Genomic DNA, 25540 nt, shown 5'->3' with positions numbered 1-25540 from the left:
CAGTCTGCCGTTCCCTGGGTTGGCATGGGCCTGCCGTGTCTTGATGACACAGGTGTATGCCTGGTTCCCAACCTCAGGCTTCATCCTCACTTAGGTTTCCCATAAAACACATGCCTAAGGGTTTCCACCTTGATCATTATTCACCTTTGTAGGGAAAATTGTGAAAGACTTTGAGATGGATTGGGCTTCCTTGGCAGCTCAGCTGGTAAAGAATGTGGCTGCAACGCAGGAGACCTGGGTGCAATCCCTGGGTTGGGACGATCCCCTGGGAAAAGGAAAGGCTATCCCCTCCAGTATTCTGGCCTGGAGAATTCCATGGACTGTATAGCCCATAGGGTCGCAAAGAGTCGGACACGACTGAGCGATTTTCACTTCACTTCACTTGAAATGGATTACACATCTCCTAGCATCCGCAGTGGGAATGTAGGGCTTTGCTGGTTATCAGATTCCCTGGGTCTCTGGACCTTTCCTTGCCTTTGAGCCTTAAGTTGTAAAATCTTGATAGCAAAGCCTGTGGTTCTTGTCCACAGCACTGCAAACTGTGTCTGGTGGAGACTGACCAGTTTGGGCATCTGGTAAGCAATTTAGTTCAGCATTTCTGATGGCCAGGATCTAGATGGTTCTTTGCTGTCTCCCAGGTGTAACACCTTATTGTGTGTGTGCGTGCTCACTGAGTCACGTCTGACTCTTCGAGACCCCATGGACTGTAGCCCACCAGGCTCCTCTGTCCATGGAATTTTCCAGGCAAGAATGTTAGAGTGGGGATCTTCCCAACCCAGGGATTGAACCCACATCTCTACATCTCCTGCACTGGCAGGCACATTCTTTACCACTGAGCCACCTGGGAAGGCAATCACATCTTATTGGTCTCTCATTAACTGATGAATTAAATAAAATATCTGACCTGTGTTGTTGTCTTATTTGTAGAGTTGTGATCATGCCTTCTTTTAAAAATGATCTCAGACTCTCGGCTCCTGCAACTGTTTCTTGATTATTTGCTCTATCTTCCAGGAAAAGGGAAAATAAATATTGAGCAGAGGCTGTTTTTATACCTCAAGCAATTACCATTTGAACTAGAAAGTCCCTGGGGGCAAAGGGCTATTGTTGAGTCCATTGGTTCCACCAGTGGCCGCTTGACTAGCTGGCAGTTCCTTAATCAGTTTATTTTGAAATTACAGCGGATACACACACTTAAGACGACAGCTGCTTTGGGATTGTGCTTGCTCCAGCATTTAAGGCGCTTGTGGTCTGGTCTCTGTTTCATTGCCTCCTACTTTCTTGTTACAGTCTGACTGAATTTCTCTCTTCCACACTCGCTCCCTGCAAACCCCTCTCCCCACTCACTGCACGCGTTTAAATTTAGTCCCGCCTTTAGCACCCGCTCCAGTGCCTCCTCCCCCAGGAAGCCTTCCTTGTTCCCTGAGCAGGAAGGAACCTTTTCTCCTGAACTAGGCACACCCTGCCTTCTCACATAAACCGTGAACCACTGTCTCTGCAGTTCCGGTGCCAGCAAACCAGGCCTCAGGACAGAGTGTGGTGGCACTCCTGTTGTGGGTAAACACGCGGCTTCCTCCCCACTTGCAGGGGTGGTTGGAGACCCAGGCACGTGCCTGAGCAGCTTCTCGTGGATGCCAGCGGTGGCCTACCTTTGTTCAGTTAACTTGCTGCTGCCGGTGAATGCTTTCAGCGGAAGGCGGTGCCAGGCTGCCCCACATCCTGGCTCTGCGGGTCTTCGAGTGTGTTTCAGTGAGCCTTGGTGTGTGGACACGGCACAGTAGTGGCCAGGCTCATCCGCTCCGTCCCCGACTTTGTTGGTGGAAGAGAAAAATGGGGTCAGAGAGGGGAAGGGCCTCTCTCGAGGCTGAAAACCGAGCGTTTGAGCTGAATCCATGGCTTCCAAATCTAGATTAGGTTAGCCTTGAACATCTGTTTGGTTGGTTAAAGTGTATGTGATGAGTGTGTTTTTTTCCATATTTGTGTGTATGTTTTTCTGTTTCCTCATTTCGTCTGTGAAAATAATCTGGCTTGAAACACTGTTGCGTACACACACACGCGTGCACACACCTGCACTCTCTCACACTCGCTTCTTAGGTCTTGTTGATACTTTACCGAAACATAACCCTGGCATCTTGTTGAGCTCTCCCGCACTTACAAGGCAAGGCCGAGGCCTGATGGATTTGACCATTAGAGAGAAAACGAGCTGTTTCTAGGTTTAGACAATTTATTCCCTTTGTGAGCAACAGAAAGGGCCTGTCAGAGGTGCCTCTGTCCCTCTCGCACACCCCGGAAAGGAGGACACTGAGACGAAAGGGCCGATGGCTGCCGTGTGAGCTCTGGGGTGCTCAGCAGCCAGTCCTGGACAAGCTGACTGGACACGTGGTCCGTAGCCCCCTTCCGATCCCAAGGTGTCTACACACCCAGACAAACCTCTTGCCTCTGGATGGTGGCAGTTCCCCATCTGCCAACAGGCAACAATGTCTAGTTCATTTTTAGTTGTGGGAACAATATCACAGCCACAAAAAGTTTCAAAGACAGAAACCCATCTTGTTGTCATTCTAGAACAGGTATTTTCACTCACATTTTCCCTTCTAGATTTTGTCCACTTTTATATGCGAAGAGTTGACTCATTGGAAAAGACTCTGATGCTGGGAGGGATCGGGGGCAGGAGGAGAAGGGGACAACAGGATGAGATGGCTGGATGGCATCACGGACTCGATGGACGTGAGTCTGAGTGAACTCCGGGAGTTGGTGATGGACAGGGAGGCCTGGCGTGCTGCGATTCATGGGGTCACAGAGTCGGACACGACTGAGCGACTGAACGGAACTGAATATGCATTTTTTAGAGTTGTCCTCTTGTACACCAATATTGTATCCCTTTTGATTTAATGTTGTGGCATACATTCACCCATGTCTCTGTCATCTTTGTAATAACAGTGATAATTTTGTTAGTTACACGGTTACATTCATTACATCAGTGGTCATTTTACTGGTTTCAAAATAAATTGTTTTATTTTTAATAATTTTAATAGTTACATGGTTGTTGGCGGAGCCGTTTGACAGTTTGACGGCACAGGGCGCGTCTGGGGTCTCTTGTTGGTTCAATTTTTATTGGCGTAGCATCGCTTTGTAGTATTGTTAGTTTGTGCTGTATAGCACAGCGAGTCAGCCACACATGCGCACATTACACACAGCTCCAGCAAGTGCCTTTGTGCCTGTGTTTTTCTCCCTCTAGTGAGTTGCTTCCTTGGAGTTGGTTCCCAGAAGCAAGCATTCAGGCCATGATGCGTGGGCGTTTATGTGGTTTGTTAAAGTTCTTTCTTAACGGCTCCTCCAGCGGTGGGTATGTTTGGTTGCCATGGAGATGTGTGCAGTGGGTCTCCCTCTCCCGCAATGGGCTCTGCCCACCCAAGGCGGCCGTGCCCCCAGCTGGATGCTCTACAGGAGCTGTGGGCACAGTTGGGTGAGGGGAGGGCACGCCCTTGGCCGGCAGCCACATGCCGCGTGTCTGGATACCTTGTGTCAAGTGGCTGGTCCGAGGAGAAGCTGGCGCCTGTCTGGGGCTCGAGAGAGGCTGAATAAGAAGGAAGAAAAAGTTTGCTGGGCTTGTGGGGTCAAGTAAAGTCTCCTTGGCACCTTCCAGAAGAAACTATGAGGCAGAGAGACGTCCAGACTCCGTGTTCTCACCCCAGGCTGTTTTAAATCTGGAAAGTAAGCTTTTGTTCATCTTGTAAAGGCTAAATAAATTCCACCCTGGAATCATGGGTGAGACCAATTTCCTGGTTCACAGCCCCTACTATTTTTCAGCTGCGTGGATTAGAAAATAACGGACTAGATAAGTGATGCTCCTGTCCGGAAGCCCATGGACCATGAGGGTGCCCTGGTCTTGGGGGCAGGCAGTGCCGAGGCCAATGAGGAATATGCCCAGCGTGGGCCTGAGCCCACAGGAGGGCGGATGGGGCCCCTCCCGGGACAGGGCTGAGGTGTGCGGGTCACGGCCAGAGCAGGTGACTCTGATGCTGGTGTTCCTGGAGGGACGCGTGCACTGTGATCTGCCAACCGTACCTGAGGGAAGACACACAGCAAAACTAGGAATGTATGCCACTGCCCATCCCACCTGGCCAAACCCAAACGTCCATGCTTGTTAAAGGCAGTGAAGGGGTTGTTTGGTGAGATCTCACAACTTTATTTAGACCCCACCTGGAAAAAGGGGCTTCCCAGGTGGTAAAATCTGCCTTCCAATGCTGGAGACCAGCGTTCGACCCTGGGTCGGGTAGAGCCGCTGGAGAAGGGAATGGAAACCCACTCCAGTATGCTTGCCTGGAGAATCCCCATGGACAGAGGAGCCTGGCGGGCTATGGTCCACAGGGTCACAAAGATTCAGACATGACTAGTCGACTAAACATCTGGGGAACTCTATCTATAGAGTTAGAGTCGGCACTGAGAACACCAGAAGCGCCAATCCATTCCTTTGAGTAAATGAAACAACTAGAAATAAGCCCAGATTTGTGGGACAGAGGTTCTTAGTGAATAAATCAGTGACTGATGATTTATCCACCAGGAAGGTCACAGCTAAAGTCCCAGAGGGTCCTTGGAGGGTGTTTCGTTTCTGTTAGTCATATCCGACTCTTTGCAACCCCATCGACTGCAGCATGCCAGGCTTTCCTGTCCTTCACTATCTCCCAGAGTTTGCTCAAACTCATATCCGTTGAGTCAGTGATGCTATCTAACCATCTTAGCCTCTGTAGACCACTTCTCCTCCTGCTCTTAATGTTTCCCAGCATCAGGGTCTTTTCTAATGAGTCAGCTCTTTGAATCAGATAGCCAAAGTATTGGAGTTTCAGCTTCAGCATCAGTCCTTCCAATGAATATTCAGGGTTGATTTCCTTTAGGATTGACGGTTTTGATCTCCTTGCTGTCGAAGGGACTCTCAAGAGTTTTCTCTAGCACCACAGTTGAAAAGTATCAATTCTTCAGCGCTTAGCCTTCTTTATGGTCCAACTCTCACATCTGCATGTGACTCTTGGAAAAACCATAGCTTTGACTATATGGACCTTTGTTGGCAAAGTGATGTTTCGTTGACTTTGTATATGCCGCCTCAGCAACCCAGCTTTTGGAGATGTCCAGACTCTGAAATAGTCGAGCCTGAATTAGGGAGGTCTCCCTTTAATTCATGGCAGGCCTGCTTTCTTAGGAGTCATCTCAGTATTTAAAAGTAATTCACAGGTAAGCTTTCTAACTTATGCTGGCCTGACCGTGCCCCGAGCCCTCCACCAGCTCATTGAATTGGCGTATCAACCTGAGGGAGTTCAGCATTGTTATTACTCTCATTTCACAGATGAGCAGAGGCTTGGAAAGTTGAGTTTCCTTCTGGTTGGTTATATCGATGTTAAATAGCCTGGTTGACACTGGAAACCAGGACTGTGTGGACCCACAGCCCTTGCTCGCAGCCACTGTATCTAATGAGCTTTGCTTAGAGAGACACGGGATCTTGCCGTGACATCTCAGGTTCAGTTCTGCCTGGGTGCTGTGTGACAGCAAAGATTGGGTTTGGGGATACTTCCGATGTGTGAATGCAGAAGAGTGGCCTGGTACTTGGAATAGGGGAGTCAGAATTCGGTAGCGGGTGTGATGCACCCATAGGAGAGAAACGGATTAAGGGCTTTCATTAGAGGGCCGTTCCTCCTTAGGCCCTTTGATTCCTGAGTTTTCTGAGCTGCTGAGTCATTCCCGATATTTCTCATCATGTTCAGCATTGGCGTGTGAGCTGAATGAGTCAGCTGGATCTCGGGGAAAAGCTGAAGACAAGAATGTGAGAAAGGGAAAGTGGGCAGATAACAAAGGGAGCCAGTGGGCGAGGGCAGAATCAGGAAACCACCAGAACAGACGGAGCTGAGCCGAGGGCTGAGTGGGTCAGAGGACAGGATTTTACTTGGCGCTTGGTCACAGGGTCACGTGTCCCTCTCCAGCAAATCCCCTTCTGCCGCACGCAGCAGAATTGGGAGCAGACTTGGCTTCCCAGCGCAGACTCCGTTGCTGCCATCCCAGGCCATGGCATCCCTAACAGCAGGAAGGCGTCAGCTTCTTTGTGCCTGGGACACGGGAGGAGCCTGGGACTTCTAAGCCATGGTGTGAGGGTGACTCCAGTGCGACCTGTGTCGTTGATTGCCACATCCGCATTCCAAGCTCCTAATACTTGCACATGCGTGGTGAGGGTGGAAATCTGCACCCATTCCCTCAGTATAACCAGACCAAAGGGGAGCCCTGGTGGGACCCAGGGTCTCCTCAACTCTAAACGCAGAGTGGAGGGTGCCCTGACAGGCAGCGGGGCTCACTGCATGCTAACACACACGTGATGCGGCAGCAAGTGCCAGACGCCCAGATTTAGGGAGTGAGAGCTGAGCTTTGTGCTTCCATCAGTCACTGCTCGGGCCTTCTCGGTGATCTCATCCTGCTGAGAGCATCTCCCCTCGCTCAGATGGTCCATCTCTCAAATGTTCTTCTATACTTCCGTCTCCCACCCTGGCCCTGTGACGGTTCATTTTATGTGTCAGCTTGACCGGGCCACTGGGCACCCAGATTTTGGCCTAATGACAGTACTGGGATGACAACCCTGGCAAAGATGACGCCCGTGTGAGTGTGCGTGCCCGCCAAGTCGCTTCAGTCATGTCCGACTCTTTGCGACCCTATGGACCATAGTCTGCCAGGCTGCTCTGTCTGCAGGATTCCCCAGAACTGACATCATTTGTTTTGTTTTGGGGGTTATGGGTGATTTTCTTCTCCCACATGTATTTTTTTTTTCCACAATGTGACTATATTGCCTTTGTGATGTATAAAGTGCTAAAAACAATAAACTTACTGATTGTTTCTTACTGATCAGTGAACCGTGGTTTAGGAAGTCGAGACTGGCAGTGTCCAGTATGGTAGACAGTAGCTGCGTGTGGCTATTTAAATGGAAACCGCATTAATTAAGATGAAATAAAAGTTTTAATTCCTCAGTCACGCTAGCCACATTTCAAGCGCTCAGAGGTCATCACGGTGCTTGCTTTTATGTTCTGTTTCTCCCAGTTAGAAGTACGTCTAATGCTCCTTTCTCATCACCCTGTGGTCTTCTGAAGCATCTGCCGCATACGAGTCTGTTGACTTGATGTTTCGAAGCCAGTGTGACCTTCCTGCCAGTTAAGGTTTAAAGGGGAAGAGAACCCTGACCACGGAGGGCAGGCGTGGATCCTGTGGTTGGGTTTTCAAGGCACCGCTGGGGCACCGGCCAGCCTGGGAGTCTGGCAGATCCAATTCCTGGCTACCACTGGGGGGTTTGGTTGTCTGAGTCCCCCACGGGGGGAAGACCCTCTCTTTTCCTCCTAACCGCCTCAGGTCCTGTCGGCTGCCCTGCGCAGCCCCATCCACACAGCTGGCCTCTGAGCACAGCCGGCCTCTGAGCACAGCACCACTCCCCAGCTCCGAGACCTCAGCCACTTCTTCTCATAACATCATAGTCTGATTCCTTTACTTGACCCTGAGCACATTCCTCCACGTACTTCCAGCCCCTTTCTCGTCCGCTCTCTTGCCACCGTCTCCTCCACCCCGTGTCCCTGGGAGCCTCCGGCCACACTGAACGTCACCCACCCCTTTCCTACCCCTGTGCCTCCCGCTTCATCCCAACGGGTGCTCGTCGCTCTCTGAGCGGTGTCCTCCACTGTGGTCTCTGTTGTGACCCCTCAGGTACAGGTCTCGGATCCATCTCAGGAACAGCATACCTGTGTTGGGGTGTGAGGAAATATGATTAGGTTGAAGCTGCTTGCAGGGTCTGTGCCTCCCCCTCTGAGGTTAGTTTTGGGAGAATGGGGACAGCGTTTAACTGATCTTGATTTTTCCCTTTATCTGGCACCTTTACTGTAAGGCAGAGCACACAGTTAGCACTGAGGAGATATCGGGGGGCATAAAGGTGGCAGTTACCCATTACCCTGCTCCCCATCCCCCACCCTCTAGCCTGAAGCAACCTCTCCTCTATGGTGTTGCCTATTCTGGATGTCCCATACCAATGGATTCATAGGTGTATGGTCTTTTGTAACTAGCTTCTTTTATTAATACTTAGCATCATGTTAGCCAGAGTCAACTACGCTGTAGGGTGTATCAGAACTTCATCCCTCTTCATGGCCGAGTAATAACCCATTGTACGGATGGACTGCATTTTATTCATTCATCGGTCAGTGGGGACTCCTTTCCACTTTTTGGCCGTTTGCCGCTGTGAGGATTCCTGTGCATGTTCTTGCGTGGACATATTTTTTTTCAGTTCTCTAGGATAGATACCTCGGAGTGGCATTGGTGGGTCATATGGCAACTCCACGTTTAGCTTTTTGAGGAACCGTCTTGCAAAGTGGCGACACCTTCACATTCCCACCAGCAGTGTATGGATGTTCCAGTGTCTCCACGTTTCCTGCCAGCACCGGTGATTATCTGAATGAGTCTGACCATCCTAGTGAGTGTGAAGCTGAATCTCAGTGTGGTCTTGATTTGCGTTTCCCTGATGACCGGTAATGTGGAGCATTTTTCTCATGGGCTTGTTTGTCTGTCTTATTTGGAAAAAGTCTATTCAGACCCTTTACCCATTTTTAGTTGGGTTATTTGTCTTTTTATTGTCACACTTTAATAGTTCTTTATATGTTCTTCATATACGTCTATCAGATATAATTTGCCAAGATTTCCTCTTATTCTCTGTACCGTTGTTTCTCTTTCTTGATATTATTATTTTTTGCAGCACGAAAGTTCTTAATTTTGATGTAGGCCAATTTATCTCTGTTTTCTTTTGTTTCTTGTGGTTTTGGTGCTTTATCTAAGTAAACGTAGCCCTGTCAAAGGTCACAAAGATTCATGCCCATATTTTCTTAAGAGTTTTATAGTTTTAGTTGTTAGGTTGAACTCGGACCCATTTTGAGTTCATTTTTGTATGTGGTGTGAGGCAGAAGTTCAAATCCGTTCTTTTGCCTGTGGACAGCCGGTTTTCCTGGCACCATCTGTTGAAAAGACCAGTCTTTATCAATTGGATTGTCTTGGGATATTCATCAAAAATTAATTGATGCTAAATGTTAGGGTTTACTTATGGTCTTTCAATTTTATTGCATTGTGCTAATCAAGTATCTTTTAAAGAGATTTAACTAATAAGAAAGAGATCAGTTACTGTTTCTGGTCCTCTTCATTCCTTTGTTTAGATCCAGGTTTTCATCTGGTTCCATTTTCTTTGTCCTGGAAAGACTTAACTTTTTTTTTTTTTTTTTTTGGTAGTGCTGATCTGCCTGTAAAGAATTCTTTCAGCTTTTGAATGTCTTAATTCATTCTTACTTCACACTGGTTTTAAAAGATATAATATAAAAGATATAATGCCTTTTATAATGGTTATAAAAGATACAAATTGTTCTAAAATATATAAATAGAAATATATATATATATATATTTGCTGGGTGTATAATTCTAGGTCGATAGCTTTTTATTTCATCTTTAAAGATGTTGTTTCGCTGTCTTCGTGCTTGTCTTGTTTTCAACGAGAAATCCAATGCGATCTTTATCTTTGTCTTTTCGTATGTAACGTCTTTTTCCTTTGATTAAGGTTTTCTCTCCGTCATTGATTTTGAGAACTTTGATCATGATGTCCCTGGTGTACTTTTCATGCTTCCTTTGCTTGAATTTGCTGAACTTTTTGGGTCTGTGGCTTTATAGTCTTCATTGAATCTGGAGTATTTTTGGCCATCATTTCTTCAGATTTTCTGCCATTCTCCCCTGGGGCCTCCACTTCAGGGATTCAGTGATCCCTTGGTTTGGCATATATATATATATATGTGTATATATATATATATATATATATATATATATATAAAATTTTTTTTTCTCCCCCTACACTCTAGCTTGCAGTCTTAATTCCACACCAGGGGTTGAATCAACGCTCTCGGCAATGAAAGCACCGCGTCCTAACTGCTAGGCTGCCGAGGAATTCCCGTTTTGGCACCTTGAAGTTGTCCCACGGCTCGCTTCACAGCCTTTTCATATCTCAAATTCTTTTCCTCTCTGTTGCATTTTGGACAGCTGCTGTGCCTTTAATGTCATAGATTTTATTTCTTGCAATGTGTAATCTGCGTTTAATCCCATTCAGTGTCTCTTTCATCTCTGACATCCTTTTCATCTCTGGCAGTTCAGTCTGGGCCTCTTAATATCTTCTGGGTCACTGGTTAACTTTGGGGGCAAAGTTATTTACTGTTACATGGAATAGAACAACAGTAACTTGTCCTTCTTCACTAATTCTAATGTCTGTGTCAGACCTGGGTTGATTTCCACAGATGGATTATTTTCTTCATTATGGGATGTGTTTTCTTGCTTCTTTGCCTACCGGATCATCTTTGACTGGAAGCTACGCATTGTGAACCATACCTTATTGAGTCCTGGGTGTTTTTACATTCTATTAAATCTTCTTGAGCCATTAAATCTTCTGGGGTGCAGATAAGTTACTTGGAAACAGTGATCCTTTCCAGGGTGGTTTTTATGATTTGCTATGTGAGTTTATAGCAGACCTCAGTTCAGTTCAGTCACTCAGTCGTGTCTGACTCTTTGCGACCCCATGGACTGCAGCACCCCAGGCCTCCCTGTCTATCACCACCTCCCAGAGTTTACTCAAACTCATGTCCATTGAGTCGGTGATGCCATCCAACCATCTCATCCTCTGTCAGCCCTTTCTCCTCTTGTCTTCAATCTTTCCTAGCATCAGGGTCTTTTCAAATGAGTCAGTTCTTCACATCAGGTGGCCAAAGTATTGGAGCTTCAGCATGAGTCCTTCCAATGAACACCCAGGACTGATCTCCTTTGGGATGGACTGGTTGGATCTCCTTGCAGTCCAAGGGACTCTCAAGAGTCTTCTCCAACACCGCAGTTCAAAAGCATCAATTCTTCGGCGCTCAGCTTTCTTTATACAGCAGACCTCAGTCTAGGGTTAACTATTCCTTCCAACACAGGGCACAGCTTTACTCAGCATCGCCTGGATTATTATGCCTCCTCCCGTCTGTCTGCTGGGACCAGACCGTTTCCGGCCCTTGTGAACGTCAGGCACTGTTCTCTCTCATCCTTCTCGCTGTCTTTCGGCCCCAGCTGTGGTTATTTTCTTCACATGCCTGTGCTGATCTGTGCTCTGCTAAATCCTCCAAGGAGACCCTCTGCGAAGCTCCGGGATTTTTTTTTTTTTCTGTGCAGCGTTCTCTTCTCTGACCCAGATGATGATGGTCTGGGAGAATAGACGTGGAAAACAAGAAGAGAATGGATTTGTAAAACTGTAAGAAAAAAAAAAACACAAAAGGACTCCAGAGCGGCGGTTTAGAAGAGGATTGGAGTGTGGAGTGGGCTGCTCAAGAGTGTGGTCCTCGACCAGTGCTGGCCAGTAGGCAGAAGCACAGACATGAGGCTTTTCCTAACACTTCAACAGACACTGAACACTTTCATAACAGCCTGACAAAGCGGATTGGGGCTTGGGTTTCATATGTTTTCATTTCCCCACATTATTGTATTTTATGAGAAAATAAGTCTGGCAGATGGAAATGAGAAACAAAACCCCCGAGACTTGGCCCTTGCCCACAGAAAAACTGAGAAAGCAGCAGTGATCTGGAGGTTTTGGACAAAGAGGGAGACGGAGGTGGAGGGGATTTTTTCCTTCAGAAACTGAAGGTGTTTGATGGGGTCCTGGCAGCAGTGACTCACGGCACGTGCTTAGTATGCGCTGGTGCTATGTTGGGCCCTCTGTCATCCCTAACCTTGTCCTCTCCACGATACCTTCTATGAAGGGACCCAGGGGTGTAGGTGACCGGCCAGCCTCTCACTGCTGGGAAGTAGAAGCCGAGGACCCCAGCCTGAGCGCTTTTCCACTTTTGCTGCTCTGATGTTTGTCCCACTGGGCCGGCGTGAGCCCGTGGAATCCAGGTGGACTGTTCATCGGAACCCAGCCAGTCTGCTTGGTTTCTTTCTGTTGCTTTGTTACTAGCAATGCCTTCTAACAGTTCACCTGTTCTGGGAAAGCAGAAGTAGATCAGGTAGGCCTCTGTGAATGACGCAGCTGTTCCATAGCTGCCCTGGTCACAAGTGGCCTCCGGGGACTTGAAGTGTACTTGTGCAAATACTTGAACTGATTTTTTTTTTTTTTACAAAAGTTTATTCTTAAGTGTACAGTAGGTTCCAAGACAACATTTAATTCTAGCTCTATGTGGCAACAGCTGTTACGGCAGTGAATCCAGATGTTTATACAGGAATGGAACTAGAGCTCATCATTGCCTCGGCACAAGGAATAGCTTCCTCTTTGCCGGATTTCTTAATTCCACAGGTGGCCGGGCGGCCTTTCCCTGAGGCCTTTGCCCTTTGCTTTTAGCTCCTCGAGTTTCTGCTGCTCCTCCTCCTGATTGTGCTGGAATGCCTCATGTTCCTCGTCCACCCTCGAAGCCTGACGTGATGCCTGCCGCTCCTTGCCCAGACCCTGCTTGAGGAAGCTTAAACTCATTTTTTTTTTTTTTTTTTTGAGCAGACGTTGTATTTTATTATGCACTGAAACGCTGTTCTCGTTTGGTCGCCGAGTCGTGTCCGACTGTTTCGCGACCCCATGGACTGTAGCCCGCCAAGCTCCCCTGTCGATGGGATTTCCCAGAACAAGAATACTGGAGTGGGTTGCCGTTTCCTCCTCCTGAACTGAATTTAAGAAAGGATTTGTTTATTTCACTGTGCGGGTCTTCACTGGTGCACGGCTCTTCTCCAGTTACGCCGATCGGGGCTGCTCTCTCGTGATGTGTGGGTTTCTCATTGCAGCGGCTTCTCTTGCTGTGGAGCACGGGCTCCAGGGTGCACAGGCGTCAGTGGTGGCGCACGGGCTTAGCTGCCCTGCGGCACGTGGGATCTTCCCGCATCAGGAATCAAACCCACGTCCCCAGCATTGGCAGGAGGATTCTTTACTGTTGACACTCGGGAAGCCCTTGAACTGAATTTTTTATGTTATTTTGAATAATCGAGAATTACACGTCAATGGCCACACATGGGCCGGTAGCCACGGTGGATGGCACAGGTAGAAGTTACCAGCTGGAACAGTACAATAAAAACATATCTGAAGGATTGCTGGTTTTTATGTCTCTCAGCAAGTATCTTCATTGTCGGGAAAACTTTGCATTGTTACTTTTCAGGGAGATATTTTGGAAACAAATTTGCGGTAAGGCCTTAACGCTAAGGGCCAATTAGTTTTCCAGAATAGATGAGCTGTTTCTATTTCTAGAAATCAGGAAGAATGGTGAGTATTGCAAGTTTAGTTTTATTTGTCACACTAAGTGGCTGACCTCTCTTGTGTTGTCCTCAGCTGCTCTTTCCTTCACCAAACTACACTGACGTTATCCACATTTTTCATCTGAAGATGCCCCTGTAGACGTATATAAAATATTCATTCACTGCACCTATGGGAAGTGGCTTTTTGGAGTGGATTCTTGCTGAGTCTGTACATGTATTAGTCAGTATTCTATGAGCTATTGTTGTGATCGGAAAATAAAGAGCGACTTTGACTACTATATCCCATAGCTCTGGAAAAACTCTTCATTTGGAATATTTTTCGTGTGCATATCACCAGCTGTTTCCCGTTTCAGGGGCTTCCTCTGCTTGAAGCAGGATGATTCTGAAACTAAAGATGGAACCCGACACACCTTCTTCCTTCTCAACAGCTTTGTGTTTGATGCTGATTGTTACAGGAATGGCCTGGGTCCTTAGTTTTTGCTGCACTGGGTCTCACCTGCAGCTCACAGGTTCTTCGTTGCTGCTCGGACCTCCCCTAGTTGCGATGCTCGGTGCTCGGTGGCTACTCTCTAGCTGTAGTGTGCGGGCTTCTTGTTCTGGTGACTTCTCTAGGGCGGGGCAGGCTCTGGGGCAAGCGGGCTCAGTAGCTGTGGCACACGGGTTTAGTTGCACCGTGACGTGTGAGATCTTAGTTCCCGGACCAGAGATGGAACTCACATGCCCTGCGTTGGCAGGTGGATTCTCAACCCCTGGACCACCAGGGAAGTCCCGGTCCAGGGCTTAGCACTTTTGTTGGACCAAGATGAGTCTCTTCAAGTGGAAATGCTGGTTCAGAGACAGGCCCGAGGCGCAGCCCAAGTCAGTGGTTCTCCAAGTGTGGTCCCTGGACCGGCACGGTCAGCAGCACCTGAGAAGTCGTCCAACAGGCGGATCCTCAGGCCCTTCCCGGAACTACTGAGTCAGAATCTCTGAGGAGGGGCCGGAGAAACCTTGTGTGTTAGCACACCTGACAGGTGCCCTGAAGCACGCTAACATCTGAGAACCGCAGGCCTGTTTCCTCGTGTTCACGCCTTGGCCGTTCTGCTTTATCTTCTGGTCTGTGTGAGCTCTGGCACGGCTCTGCTGGCTCCAAATACGTGCCACCATCGGAAGTGTGAGGACTGCGGCTTGTCACCACCACTCAGGGGAGTCACATGGGGAGGAAGTATCATTGGGAAGGTCTAGACGTCCACCGTCTTCCCCTCCCACGGCCTGTTCCAGGGCAAAGGGATAGTGTAGTGCGATGGAAAGTGTTCACCTGGCACCAGTGAGTTGTGTAGTCCCTCAGTTGTGTCCGACTCTTTGCGACCCCAGGGACTGTAGCCCACCAGGCTCCTCTGGCCATGGAATTTCCCAGGCAAGAATCCTGGAGTGGGTTTCTTGTGAGGCCTGGGTTCAAACCCCAGCTCTTATTCTTGGCCTTGGCCAGACAGCCAAATTTTCTTGACCCCTTTAGCTTTTTTGTTTCCTCATCTGCAACATGAAGACTCAGTGAAACTGCATACAGTGCCATAAGTGGAGTTAAACTGCTTAAAGTCTGGGGTCCCATTATTGCCGGGTTTAATGAGATGACCCCAGCTAACCTCCAACGCCCACCAGCCTGGAGTTCTCAGCCCTGCTGTGTGGTTCCTGCCTGTCCCGTCTTGGCTGTGGTCTGGCGCCACCTTGTGGTGCTCGGCTGCTCTAGCTTATTTGTCAGTGAGGATGGTTCGGGGTCCTGCACTTGCCTGGAACTGTAAGGACTGCGGCTGTGCTTCCAGGAATTTCCCAGTTCATCGGTGTCTGTTTCATTGGCTAGATCTAGAGTGATTCAGCTTGGAGAATACCTTATTTCTGCCTCCCTGCTTTTCAAGATGAGTTTGCTTGCTGTTTTCTGCATGGCCTTACCTTCCTTCAGTGTGCCTAGGGTAGAAGATGGGGGTTGTCACCGGTCAAGTCATATCCCACATGGGTGCCATCACAAGGGATTTTTACAGAATTGTCAAGACAGTTAAAGGGATACAGGGTAGGTAAAATGCCCAGTACATAGAAAGAACTTTAAAAAATGGAAACGCCCTTCCCCATTCCCTAGTAGGGAGAGAGAGACTGGATTCCACATGGCAGTGTGTACTCAGCAAGTGTTAAACTGTGCAGGTGGGCTCATGGTACAATGGAACAAGCGCACACGTCAGCGTCAGACAGCCTGGCTTCCAACCTGCCCATTTATTACCTGGGCGAGCCTCGCTGAGCCTTCCTAATGTATGAAGTGGAGATGATATTGTTTGACCTGTAAGTACCCTGGTGGCCCAGATGGTAAAGAATCCACCTGCAATGCAGGAGACCTGGGTTCAGTCCCTGGGTCGGGAAGATCCCCTGGAGAAGGAAATGGCTACTCACTCCAGTATTCTTGCCTGGAGAATTCCATAGACAGAGGAACCTGGCAGGCTACAGTCCATGGGTCACAAAGAGCTGGACATAATTGAGCAGCTAACACTCACTTTCCATGGTGTCTTTAGGGATTCCCTGGCGGCTCAGTGGTAAAGAATCCACCTGCCAGTGCAGGAGATGTGGGTTTGATCCCTGGCTTGGGAAGATCCCCTGGAGAAGGAAGTGGCAACCCACTCCAGTATTCTTTCCTGGGAAATCCCACGGACAGAGGAGCCTGGTGGGCTGCAGTCCATGGGGTCGCAAAGAGTCAGACACACCGGAGTGAGTAGACAGCAACACATGGCATCTTTATGAAAGAGGAGAGGAAGCCCAGACTGCCGGCCGCAGATCCCTGGCTGTCGTGTCCAGTGATCCCCAGCTCCTGTGTCCCCACACGGCTCCGTGATGTCGACACGTGATGGGTCCTGTTTCTGCCTGATTCTTTGGTGAATTCTTTCCCGGCTGAGTGCATCCTGGAGTAAGAGGCAGGGAGTGGTTTGTGAAATGTCTCTGTGAAAGGAACGTGGAAGGTGGGAACAGCAGGGGGCTAATGATGTAATAAAATGTGTGGCAGTGTATTCAGACACTTTAAAAACTTTTTTTAGTGTATGAAACTTCTAAATACGGTGCTTGAAACAACAGGAGGCCATCAACAGATGTTAGTTGCTTTCTCTCACTTTGACAAAATGCAAACTAACTATGGGTGTGGAAGTCAGTTTCTAAACTCGGGGTTGGGGGGCAGTGGATCTTTTAAAACTTTCCTGAAAACTAGAGTTTGAGTCCTTCAAAGCAGAGGAAGGCCCCACCTTCTTGGGTCTGTGGGGGAAGTCCTTGTTTCTTTATATATTTCTGGTAATAAAGGAAATAGAGATGCAGCCTTTGCCTGCTGCCCCTGCCTCTGGCGTCTGGACATGGGACTCCTCAGCTCTGGGACCTGACAGGGAGAGGATTTGTCTGGCCAGTTGGGCACATTTTAGAATGATCATCAAACTGACACCTGCTCATTATTAAGTTTGGGGAGGTTTAGGAGAGTATAGAGAAGCAAACCACGAGTGACCTCCTGCCTCACCCTCCACAGTCATTCAGGTACCATGCATGTCTACCGAGAGACACTGCCATTCTTGGACAGCTTTCCTTTCCAGTCTTTTTTCTTTACATTTCTTCATTACGTAATTGAATCTTCCTTTTTTTTTTTTTTTTTAACTTTTCGCATTATTGCATGAGTTTTATTTGAAAATTAAGAAGACAGTATTGTTTCTCAGATTATGAATACATGATTCTAGAAAAGTGTAAAATGTGTGAAGCAGAAGGTGAAATTTCTCATACCATCTTCTACTGTATTTAATAATAGAAAGATTTTGTAACTGTTGAAAAGTATAAAGTGCTGAGTGAAATTTCCTTTGAATAAGCCTGTCAGTGCTATATAACATTAGATGAGGTTTTGAAAGAAAAATAGAAAATAAAAAGTGACATTTTCCTGTCGTACTGTCAACCAGTGCTAAAAACTATCTGTTTTGGTATGCAGTCTTCCTTTTTTTTTTTTAACATCAATGGTGTGTGTGTGGGTATAGGTTACCAAAATGGAATTGTGCTGTAAATGCACGGGCAGGTATCTAGCTTGCGTTTTTCCCTTACTAACATAATTTGAGTATTCACCTCTAGTAAAGCATTTTCTCATACCACTGAAACACTTATTTGAAGGGTATTTTAAATGGCTACATGTTACATTGAAATGTACTCTGCTTTATGTGATCATTTCCTCTAAGGCTGCCAGTTTGGATCCAAGTAAACATTTATTCGTATTTCTGATTCATTCCCTAAGCTCAGTCCCAGACAGCCCCACTGAGTCAGAGATAAATAATTCAAGAGTTTCCTCTCCAGGGTGAGCTTATCATTTTACCAGTCTTCTCTGTAGCTTACGGAAATATGCAGTGACGGCCATCACAAACAAATGTGATTGTTTTAAAAAATCTTTGTTATCATATGTGAAAAAGCTTTCATTTATCTTTCTTAGAATGCTACGGGGTTTGAGTTTGGCGTGTGTGATCCTTTTCCTCTGTGATTTTTGGAAGAGAGGGGATCTGCCCTCTATTAAATCAAAAAGCTAATTCCTGCCGAGATTCCTTAGAACGTCCCGGATCCCATTCCAAGAGAAGAGCTGGGTGTTCGCCACACCTTGGCTCAGAAGCTTTCTCCCTCTCTGGGAAGTCCTGTGCGTTTCCAGGCAACCTCCTGGCTCCCTCTAGTGGCCTCCTTGGCAGCTGCAGCCTCGCTTCCTTGGCTGTCGTCCGCACCGGTTCGTCCTGGTTGGGACACCCCAGAGAGCAAGGGCGCGCCGCAGACTTGCAGCCAGATGGTGTGCGTGGCGGGGGACTGTTCTCCTGAATGTCTGGGCAGCTCCTCTTAGCGGTGGGCTCTTTGTGTGCTTGTCGCCTTGGCTGTAGGGAAGCAGCGCATTAGTGCTCACCCTGAGCCTGGTCGGGGCACAAGGAGGAAAAGATACTCTTGTTAGTTCTCACTTTCCTTTCTGAAACTCTGAGTCCTCCGGAATCTTTTTATGGAGGGGGAGAATAGTAAGTCAGTAGCACTATTAAATTACACTTCTAGGGATGTCAGAGGGCTCTGTTACAGGGACCCTGAAATCACTGAGCTGTGGGCGCTTGTTCTTTTTACTCCAGTTTCGTTGGGAAGGACTTCCCTGGTGGCTCAGATGGTAAAGTGTCTGTCTACAGTGCGAGAGACCCGGGTTCAATCCCTGGGTTGGGAAGATCCCCTGGAGAAGGAAATGGCCATCCACTCCAGTCTATTGCCTGGAAAAGCCCATGGACAGAGGAGCCTGGAAGGCTACAGTCCATGGGGTCGCAAAGAGTCGGACACGACTGAGCGACTTCACTTAGTTGGGAAGTGCTTGTGAAGGTTCTATAATGAGAACCTCCTAGAACAACTCTGAGGGGAGGACAGAAGGAAAGTTTGGAGAGCTAAGGACTTCTAACATACGCTCCATTGCCCTTCACACTCTCTCAGTCCATTAAAGTTTGTTGTTCAGGCAATAAAAGTGATATATGCAGTGATTGCGGGGGGGGGGGGAGAAAACTAATAAAAATCACCATTGCCTTTACTCAGAGGTGACGGTTGACATTCGGTTTACATGTATGTATGAGCATACATTTATTTTTGCGTGTTTATCCCTATCTAGGTATACAAACACACACATACTTGTCTTTTTCTAAGGATTATTGATGTTCTTTATGCGTTTTAGATACTAATGCTGCGTTGTAGCCATCTTCTCATCCCTGACTTGCTTTCCTTCTATTCAATTTATTGCCCTCGGTTAGATGATTACCAGAACTGGAAAAGGTCAGTTTTCATTCCAATCCCAAAGAAAGGCAATGCCAAAGAATACTCAAACTACCGCACAATTGCACTCATCTCACACGCTAGTAAAGTAATGCTCAAAATTCTCCAAGCCAGGCTTCAGCAATACGTGAACCGTGAACTTCCAGATGTTCAAGCTGGTTTTACAAAAGGCAGAGGAACCAGAGATCAAATTGCCAACATCCGCTGGATCATTGAAAAAGCAAGAGAGTTCCAGAAAAACATCTATTTCTGCTTTCTTGACTACGCCAAAGCCTTTGACTGTGTGGATCACAATAAACTGTGGAAAATTCTGAAAGAGATGGGAATACCAGACCACCTGACCTGACTCTTGAGAAACCTATATGCAGGTCAGGAAGCAACAGTTAGAGCTGGACATGGAACAACAGACTGGTTCCAAATAGGAAAAGGAGTATGTCAAGGCTGTATATTGTCACCCTGCTTATTTAACTTCCATGCAGAGTACATCATGAGAAACGCTGGGCTGGAAGAAGCACAGGCTGGAATCAAGATTGCCAGGAGATATCAATAACCTCAGATATGCAGATGACACCACCCTTATGGCAGAAAGTGAAGAAGAACTAAAGAGCCTCTTGATGAAAGTGAAAGAGGAGAGTGAAAAAGTTGGCTTAAAGCTCAACATTCAGAAAACGAAGATCATGGTATCTGGTCCCATCACTTCATGGCAAATAGATGGGGAAACAGTGGACACATTGACTGACTATCTTTCTGGACTCCAAAATCACTGCAGATGGTGACTGCAGCCATGAAATTAAAAGATGCTTGCTCCTTGGAAGGAAAGTTATGATCAACTTAGACAGCCTATTAAAAAGCAGAGACATTACTTTGCCAACAAAGGTCCGTCTAGTCAAGGCTATGGTTTTTCCAGTGGTCATGTATGGCTGTGGGAGTTGGACTATAAAGAAAGCAGAACCCTGAAGAATTGATGCTTTTGAACTGTGGTGTTGAAGACTCCTGAGAGTCCCTTGGACTGCAAGGAGGTCCAGCCAGTCCATCCTAAAGGAGATCAGTCCTGGCTGTTCACTGGAAGGACTGATGTTGAAGCTGAAACTCCAATACTTTGGCCGCTTAGAGCTGACTCATTTGAAAAGACCCTGATGCTGGGAAAGATTGAGGGCCAGAGGAGAAGGGGACGACAGAGGATGAGATGGTTGGATGTATCACCGACTCAATGGACATGGGTTTGGGTGGACTCTGGGAGTTGGTGTTGGACAGGGAGGCCTGGTGTGCTGCAGTCCATGGGGTTGAAAAAAGTCGAACACGACTGAGCGACTGAACTGAATGAACTAAGATGATTACCAAGCCCGCTTAGCCCAAGGCTGAGTTAAAATTACAGTTATATCCTGAGGGAATGTAGCACATGCTCCGAGCATTAAACTGTTCTACAGGAACCAATCAGAGGGTTTGGGTGACAGTGAGATAACAGTGAATCTGGCAGCAGCTAACAGCACACAAAGGGTCTGATGAGGCCAGGAGAGGGTCAGGGCCTTCCTGAGGAGCTGACTATGAAAGTGAAAGTCATTCAGTTGTGTCCAACTCTCTGCGACCCCATGGAGTATACAGTCCATGGGATTCTCCAGGCCAGAATACTGGAGTGGAGTAGCCGTTCCCTTCTCCAGGGGATCTTCCCAACCCAGGGATCAAACCCAGGTCTCCCACATTGCAGGTGGATTCTTTACCAGGTGAGCCAGCAGAGAAGCCCAAGAACATTGGAGTGGGTAGCCTATCCCTTCTTCAGGGGATCTTCCCAAGCCAGGAATCGAACCGAGGTCTCCTGCATTGCAGGCAGATTCTTTACCAACTGAGCTACTAGGGAAGCCCATTACTAGTGGAAGGTCACTGGATGGAAATCCTTACCTCGCCAAAGTCAAAGACAGTCGCCTGTATTTTCTAACACAGTAGCTTTTGTGTTTCACAGAAAGTCTGAGGTCTTTAGTGTGTCTGGAGGTTTGCTTTTGTAGTTGGATTTATTTCCCCTTTTGTGGTGTGTCCCCTGCGTTGATGCTTTCAGAGTCCTCTCTGAGCTCATTAGCACCATCCTCATTAGCACCGTCTCCCCAGTTACCTTGTACTGTTGGCCTGCTCTGGGGTGTCACAGGCGAGGACACCCATTGTGTACGGGGGGGATCTCTGTGTGTCTCGAGCACTGTTAGTGTTTTTGACATTGGTGATTTTGCTTTCAGGTGAACTAGGCCTAAGGGCCTTGATTCACTAGTGTTTGGAAATTATTCAGTTTCTGAAGCTTCCATGGAGTCTGTCGGGTATGTTCTGTGCGTGGCCCTGGAAATATTCTTAGACCTGGGGTTGCTGCTTCAAGGTCCCCCACCAAGATGTTCCCACTTACCTTGAACAGGTGGTTTTTTTTTTTTCCACAAGGGATCTAAGGAGTTGATAAATAGTACACTTCTTGTCAGCATCCTAGCTCTCTGGAAACTAAAGTTACATCTGAGCAGTCAGGGTGCCTTGAATTTTTCCCACTCCCGCCCACCCCATTGAGATCAAGAGAAAACAGGAACATTCGTCATCTTTTCAGCGTGTGTTTTCTGTCGTTCAGATGAGAAAAGACGTGAAAGTAAGGAAAATAAGAGCTGACCAGTTTATAGGACTGTCCTGACCGGTTGTCTCCAGCATGCCCTGGAGAACGTCTCAGAGGTGAGGGTCCCCAGTCCTGTGGGAAACGGCAGCGTCACAGGAGACTGTCGCCTGCTCCCCCCATGGGCGGGTGCCGCTGCCGTCTTCTCACCCAGAGTCTCAGCGGCTTCTTTCTCAGCAGAGAGGAGGTGGCAGGAGTAGGTACAGGAGGATTCCCCAGTCAGCCTGCCAGGTGGCACCCGTAGCAGAGGCCCTGTCTTCTGGCCCGAGTCTGCCTGTTACCAAGGGCCACGTCACCTTCGAGAAACCAGAAACTGTTGCTAATAGTTGGCATTGTTCTCTGCTTGGTTATTTCTGCTTTACAAGATTTCACCCTTCTTGCCTCCTTTTCCAGCGCCTGTGAACATTTTCTTCTCACCCTGCCTTTGTGCTTTCTCCTTAGGCCGGAAGCTGAGAGGAAAAGCCTTTTATTTCGTCAACGGCAAAGTGTTCTGCGAGGAAGACTTCCTGGTGAGTCTGTCACCCAAGCAGGCCTGGCAGAAGGTGGTTTAACTCTGTGTCGCCCCCAGCACCCCCTGGAGGCCGCGTCGCTGGAAAAAGGGGTCCAGTCGTTTCTTTTGCAGCAGCAGGCGAGTGGCCCACGTTTCCAGGCAAATGACAAGCCTGTGCTTTTCAGGGACTTCACGGTCACTCAGCCTGACTTCCTGTGCCTTGCCCATCTCACCCAGCTCTTTTTTTTATAAATTTTATTTATTTATGGCTGCACTGGGTCTTCCCTGCTTCTCATTGCACTGGCTTCTCTTGTTGAGGAGCGCAGGCTCTAGGAATGCGGGCTTCAGTAGTTGTGGCCCCCAGGCTTAGCTGCCCCGCAGCGTGTGGGGTCTTCCTGGATCAGGGATGGAATCCGCACCTCCTACATGGGCAAGGAGGCTCCTTACCATCAAGACCCCTGGGAAGCCCCACCACCCAGCTCTCTCTCTGGGATCCATGCCCCCCTTATGTCTCATTCTGCCTCTCCCACTCACTGAAAAGTCCATCCATGTCCTAGAGAGTCCCAGAGCTGAACTCCAGCCCTGTGGGCACCTCTGAGGCCAGCTGCTCACGGTCTCCCTGCCCACTGGGCAGGCCCAGGGTTGGCCCTCCAGCCCTCCCACTCCCTTGAGAGTCACTTGAAGCCAAAAAACCGCCTTGCCTGGGACCTTATCTCTGAGACCAGGGCCCTATGTTCCTCCTGTACCCCGCCTCCTTCCTCTCCCTCCTAGAGCGCGGCCAGGCATCAGTGCCACTGCGTCGCCCTTGGGCCCCTGTGGCCCCGCCGCCTGCACCCTGTTGCGTGGCCTCGTCGCCCACGCTGGGCGCCAGGGTTCGGCTCATGCGCGGAGGCTCCCTGCGCTCCGGGCAGCCTCCCTTGCAGCCTTTCGTCTTACTCACTGTGGGGCTTGTGGTTCTCTGCAGCCCATGTCCCACCCTGTGTGCTGGAGCCCGCGCTGTGTCCTCTGCCTGGAACGCCTTCCCTCTTTGTTTGCCCAGATCCTCTGACAGCCTGCATATTCCCTGGCCTCAAAGTGGGTCTCCTCCTCTGTACTGCTGCCCTTGGTCTTTTCTGGCCGGCGGTTAGCGCACTGCCTGTCTATTTACAAGTCTCCCCTGACTTGACTGAAAGTTCCTAGGGAGGGAGGAACACGGTGTTTCACCTTCTCATCTTTAGACCCTAACGCAGCACCAGGCAAGGAGCCATGCCTGGTCAGTAGGATGACCGGCTTCTTCATGGACGTGTGGGTTGACTCATGATGACTCATGTTTGCCAGTAACGGGCAGGCAAACCCAAGGAAACATTCCTGCATGCCCTCGGGGGTGGCGGGGTGGGGGGTCATTTCCTCCCACGTGTCCACTTTAGTCTCTGGTGCTATGTATGTGATAGTCAGATGGTGGTGCCATACCAGAGTTGACTGTCTCCCAGCTTCAAATCTGCTGGGCTGAGTGCCTGTCCTGCTCCTAGAGTCTCATGGGCTCTGGGTGGCTCGTCTGCCCATGCCTGGGCAAAGTGATGGGTGCTGGAGGCATGCAAGGCTCTGATTGACCAGGTCCTCGCCTCGGAACCTAGCGTGGGGGGCCAGCCCCACAGAAACCATGGGACCACCGGGTGGCAGAGCAAGGCTGGACCTCAAGCAGAAATAAAGACCTTCTCTGGTCCGGGAGGATCCCACATGCCCCAGGGCAGATCAGCCTGTGCACCACAGCCAAGCCAGTGCTCTGGGGCCCGGGAGCTACAACTGCTAAGCCCGTGCGCCTCAACTGCTGACGCCCATGTGCCTAGAGCCCATGCTTCACAGCAAGAGAAGTCACCGCAATGAGAAGCCCATGCAACACAATTAGAGAGGAGCCCCCGCTTGCTGCAGCGAGAGAAAGCCCACACGCGGAAAGGAAGACCCAGCACAGCCAAAAATAGAAATAAATGAAGTTAAAAAGTAGAGAACTGTTACCCCTAGAATCAGGAAGTGCCGGGCAGCAAACGCCTGCACTATGTGGTGTCGGGCTCCAGAAAACTTCCCTTTTCTTTTCCACCTTCCTCTCTATTGCCTGTCCCTTGTTAAATTGTGTTTGCAATGTCTAAGCTTCTAGTAGCCTCCAGTGTGTGGTATTTAGTCTGTTTTTTGAGGTGAGTTCCTCATTTCTTTCCAGATTCCAGCTCTGTGTGTGTGTGTATATGTGTTTTGGTAAGACAAGGTAAATCATATTTATCCAGTTTCTTTGAAGCTGATTGTAAAAGGCATTGGCTTTTTAAAAAAATTATTTATTTTTAATTGATGGATAATTGCTTTACAATATTGGTTTGATTTCTGCCATATGTCGACATGAATTAGTTATAGGTGTACATATGTCCCCTCTCTCTTGAACCTCCCTCCCACCTCCCACCCTTTCCCACCCCTCTAAGTTGTTACAGAACCCCAGTTTGAGTTCCCTGAGTCATACAGCAAATTTCCATTGGCTATCTATTTTACCGGTGGTAGTACATATGCTTCCATCAAGGCGCTGGCTTTTTAACCAGACCCAGACTTGAATTTGAATCCCATCCTCACCCCCAATAGGCTATGTGACCGTGAGAAAGTAACTTTACCTCTCTGAGCTTTGCTTTGTCTCCATTTGAGAAACAGTGTAATATATACCTTGCAGAATTGTTTTGCAAATTTAGGGCAAACTTGAGCATGCATCAGAATTCCCTGGAGGGCTTGCAAAAACTCAGATTGCCACTGCTCCTCATCCCCTGCCCCTAGTTTCCAATTGTCCAATTCAGTAGGTTAGGGATGGAGCCTAAGACTTTGCACTCTGACAAGTTCTCAGGTGATGCCAGGGAATGAGTCTTGAGGACTGCTGGGTTAGAGGCTGCTAGCTCTCTGCACAGCCTCTTATGCAGAGCCTGGCCGGTCATGGATGCCTGGGTGCAGCTGTTGAGAGATGACTGGTATCAGCGTTTGTAATGGCTCTTGTGGCGGAGGGTATTCTGTAATTCACCACACTGTTGTCCATAGAGACGTGAGAGATTCCTGTATAGAGTGACACGTCTCTCTAAGACATTCTTTGTGATCCTCGAGGCTGGCGGGGAAGTAGCTAGATCCCTCTGCCCCGCCTGGGCTGAACTTTCTTTTCTCTTCTCTCTGCAGTACTCTGGTTTCCAGCAGTCCGCTGACAGGTGCTTTCTCTGTGGACATCTGATCATGGACATGGTGAGTAGGGTCAGGTGAACAAGGTAATATTGATCACGTGGTGGGCGGGGGAGGCATTGGCAGAAAGAAATAAATTAATAATTGAAAGCAGTGTT

At 48.4% G+C, this 25540-nt stretch overlaps 1 protein-coding gene across 1 annotated transcript in view; it reads left to right on the top strand.

Annotated features, from left to right (window-relative positions):
- The window catches only part of LIMD1 (LIM domain containing 1), a 68229-nt gene that overhangs the window by 32934 nt on the left and 9755 nt on the right, over positions 1 to 25540 (top strand). Inside the window, exons 3-4 of the mRNA XM_068982956.1 lie at positions 22163 to 22230; positions 25383 to 25445. Of these exons, the coding sequence (XP_068839057.1) occupies positions 22163 to 22230; positions 25383 to 25445 (131 nt within the window). The remainder of the gene's footprint in view (positions 1 to 22162; positions 22231 to 25382; positions 25446 to 25540) is intronic.

The sequence above is a fragment of the Capricornis sumatraensis genome, chromosome 10 (assembly GCF_032405125.1).
Source record: "Capricornis sumatraensis isolate serow.1 chromosome 10, serow.2, whole genome shotgun sequence".
NCBI lineage: Eukaryota > Metazoa > Chordata > Mammalia > Artiodactyla > Bovidae > Capricornis > Capricornis sumatraensis.
Note: the sequence above shows the minus strand (reverse complement) of the source record. Positions and strands in the feature narration are given on the sequence as shown.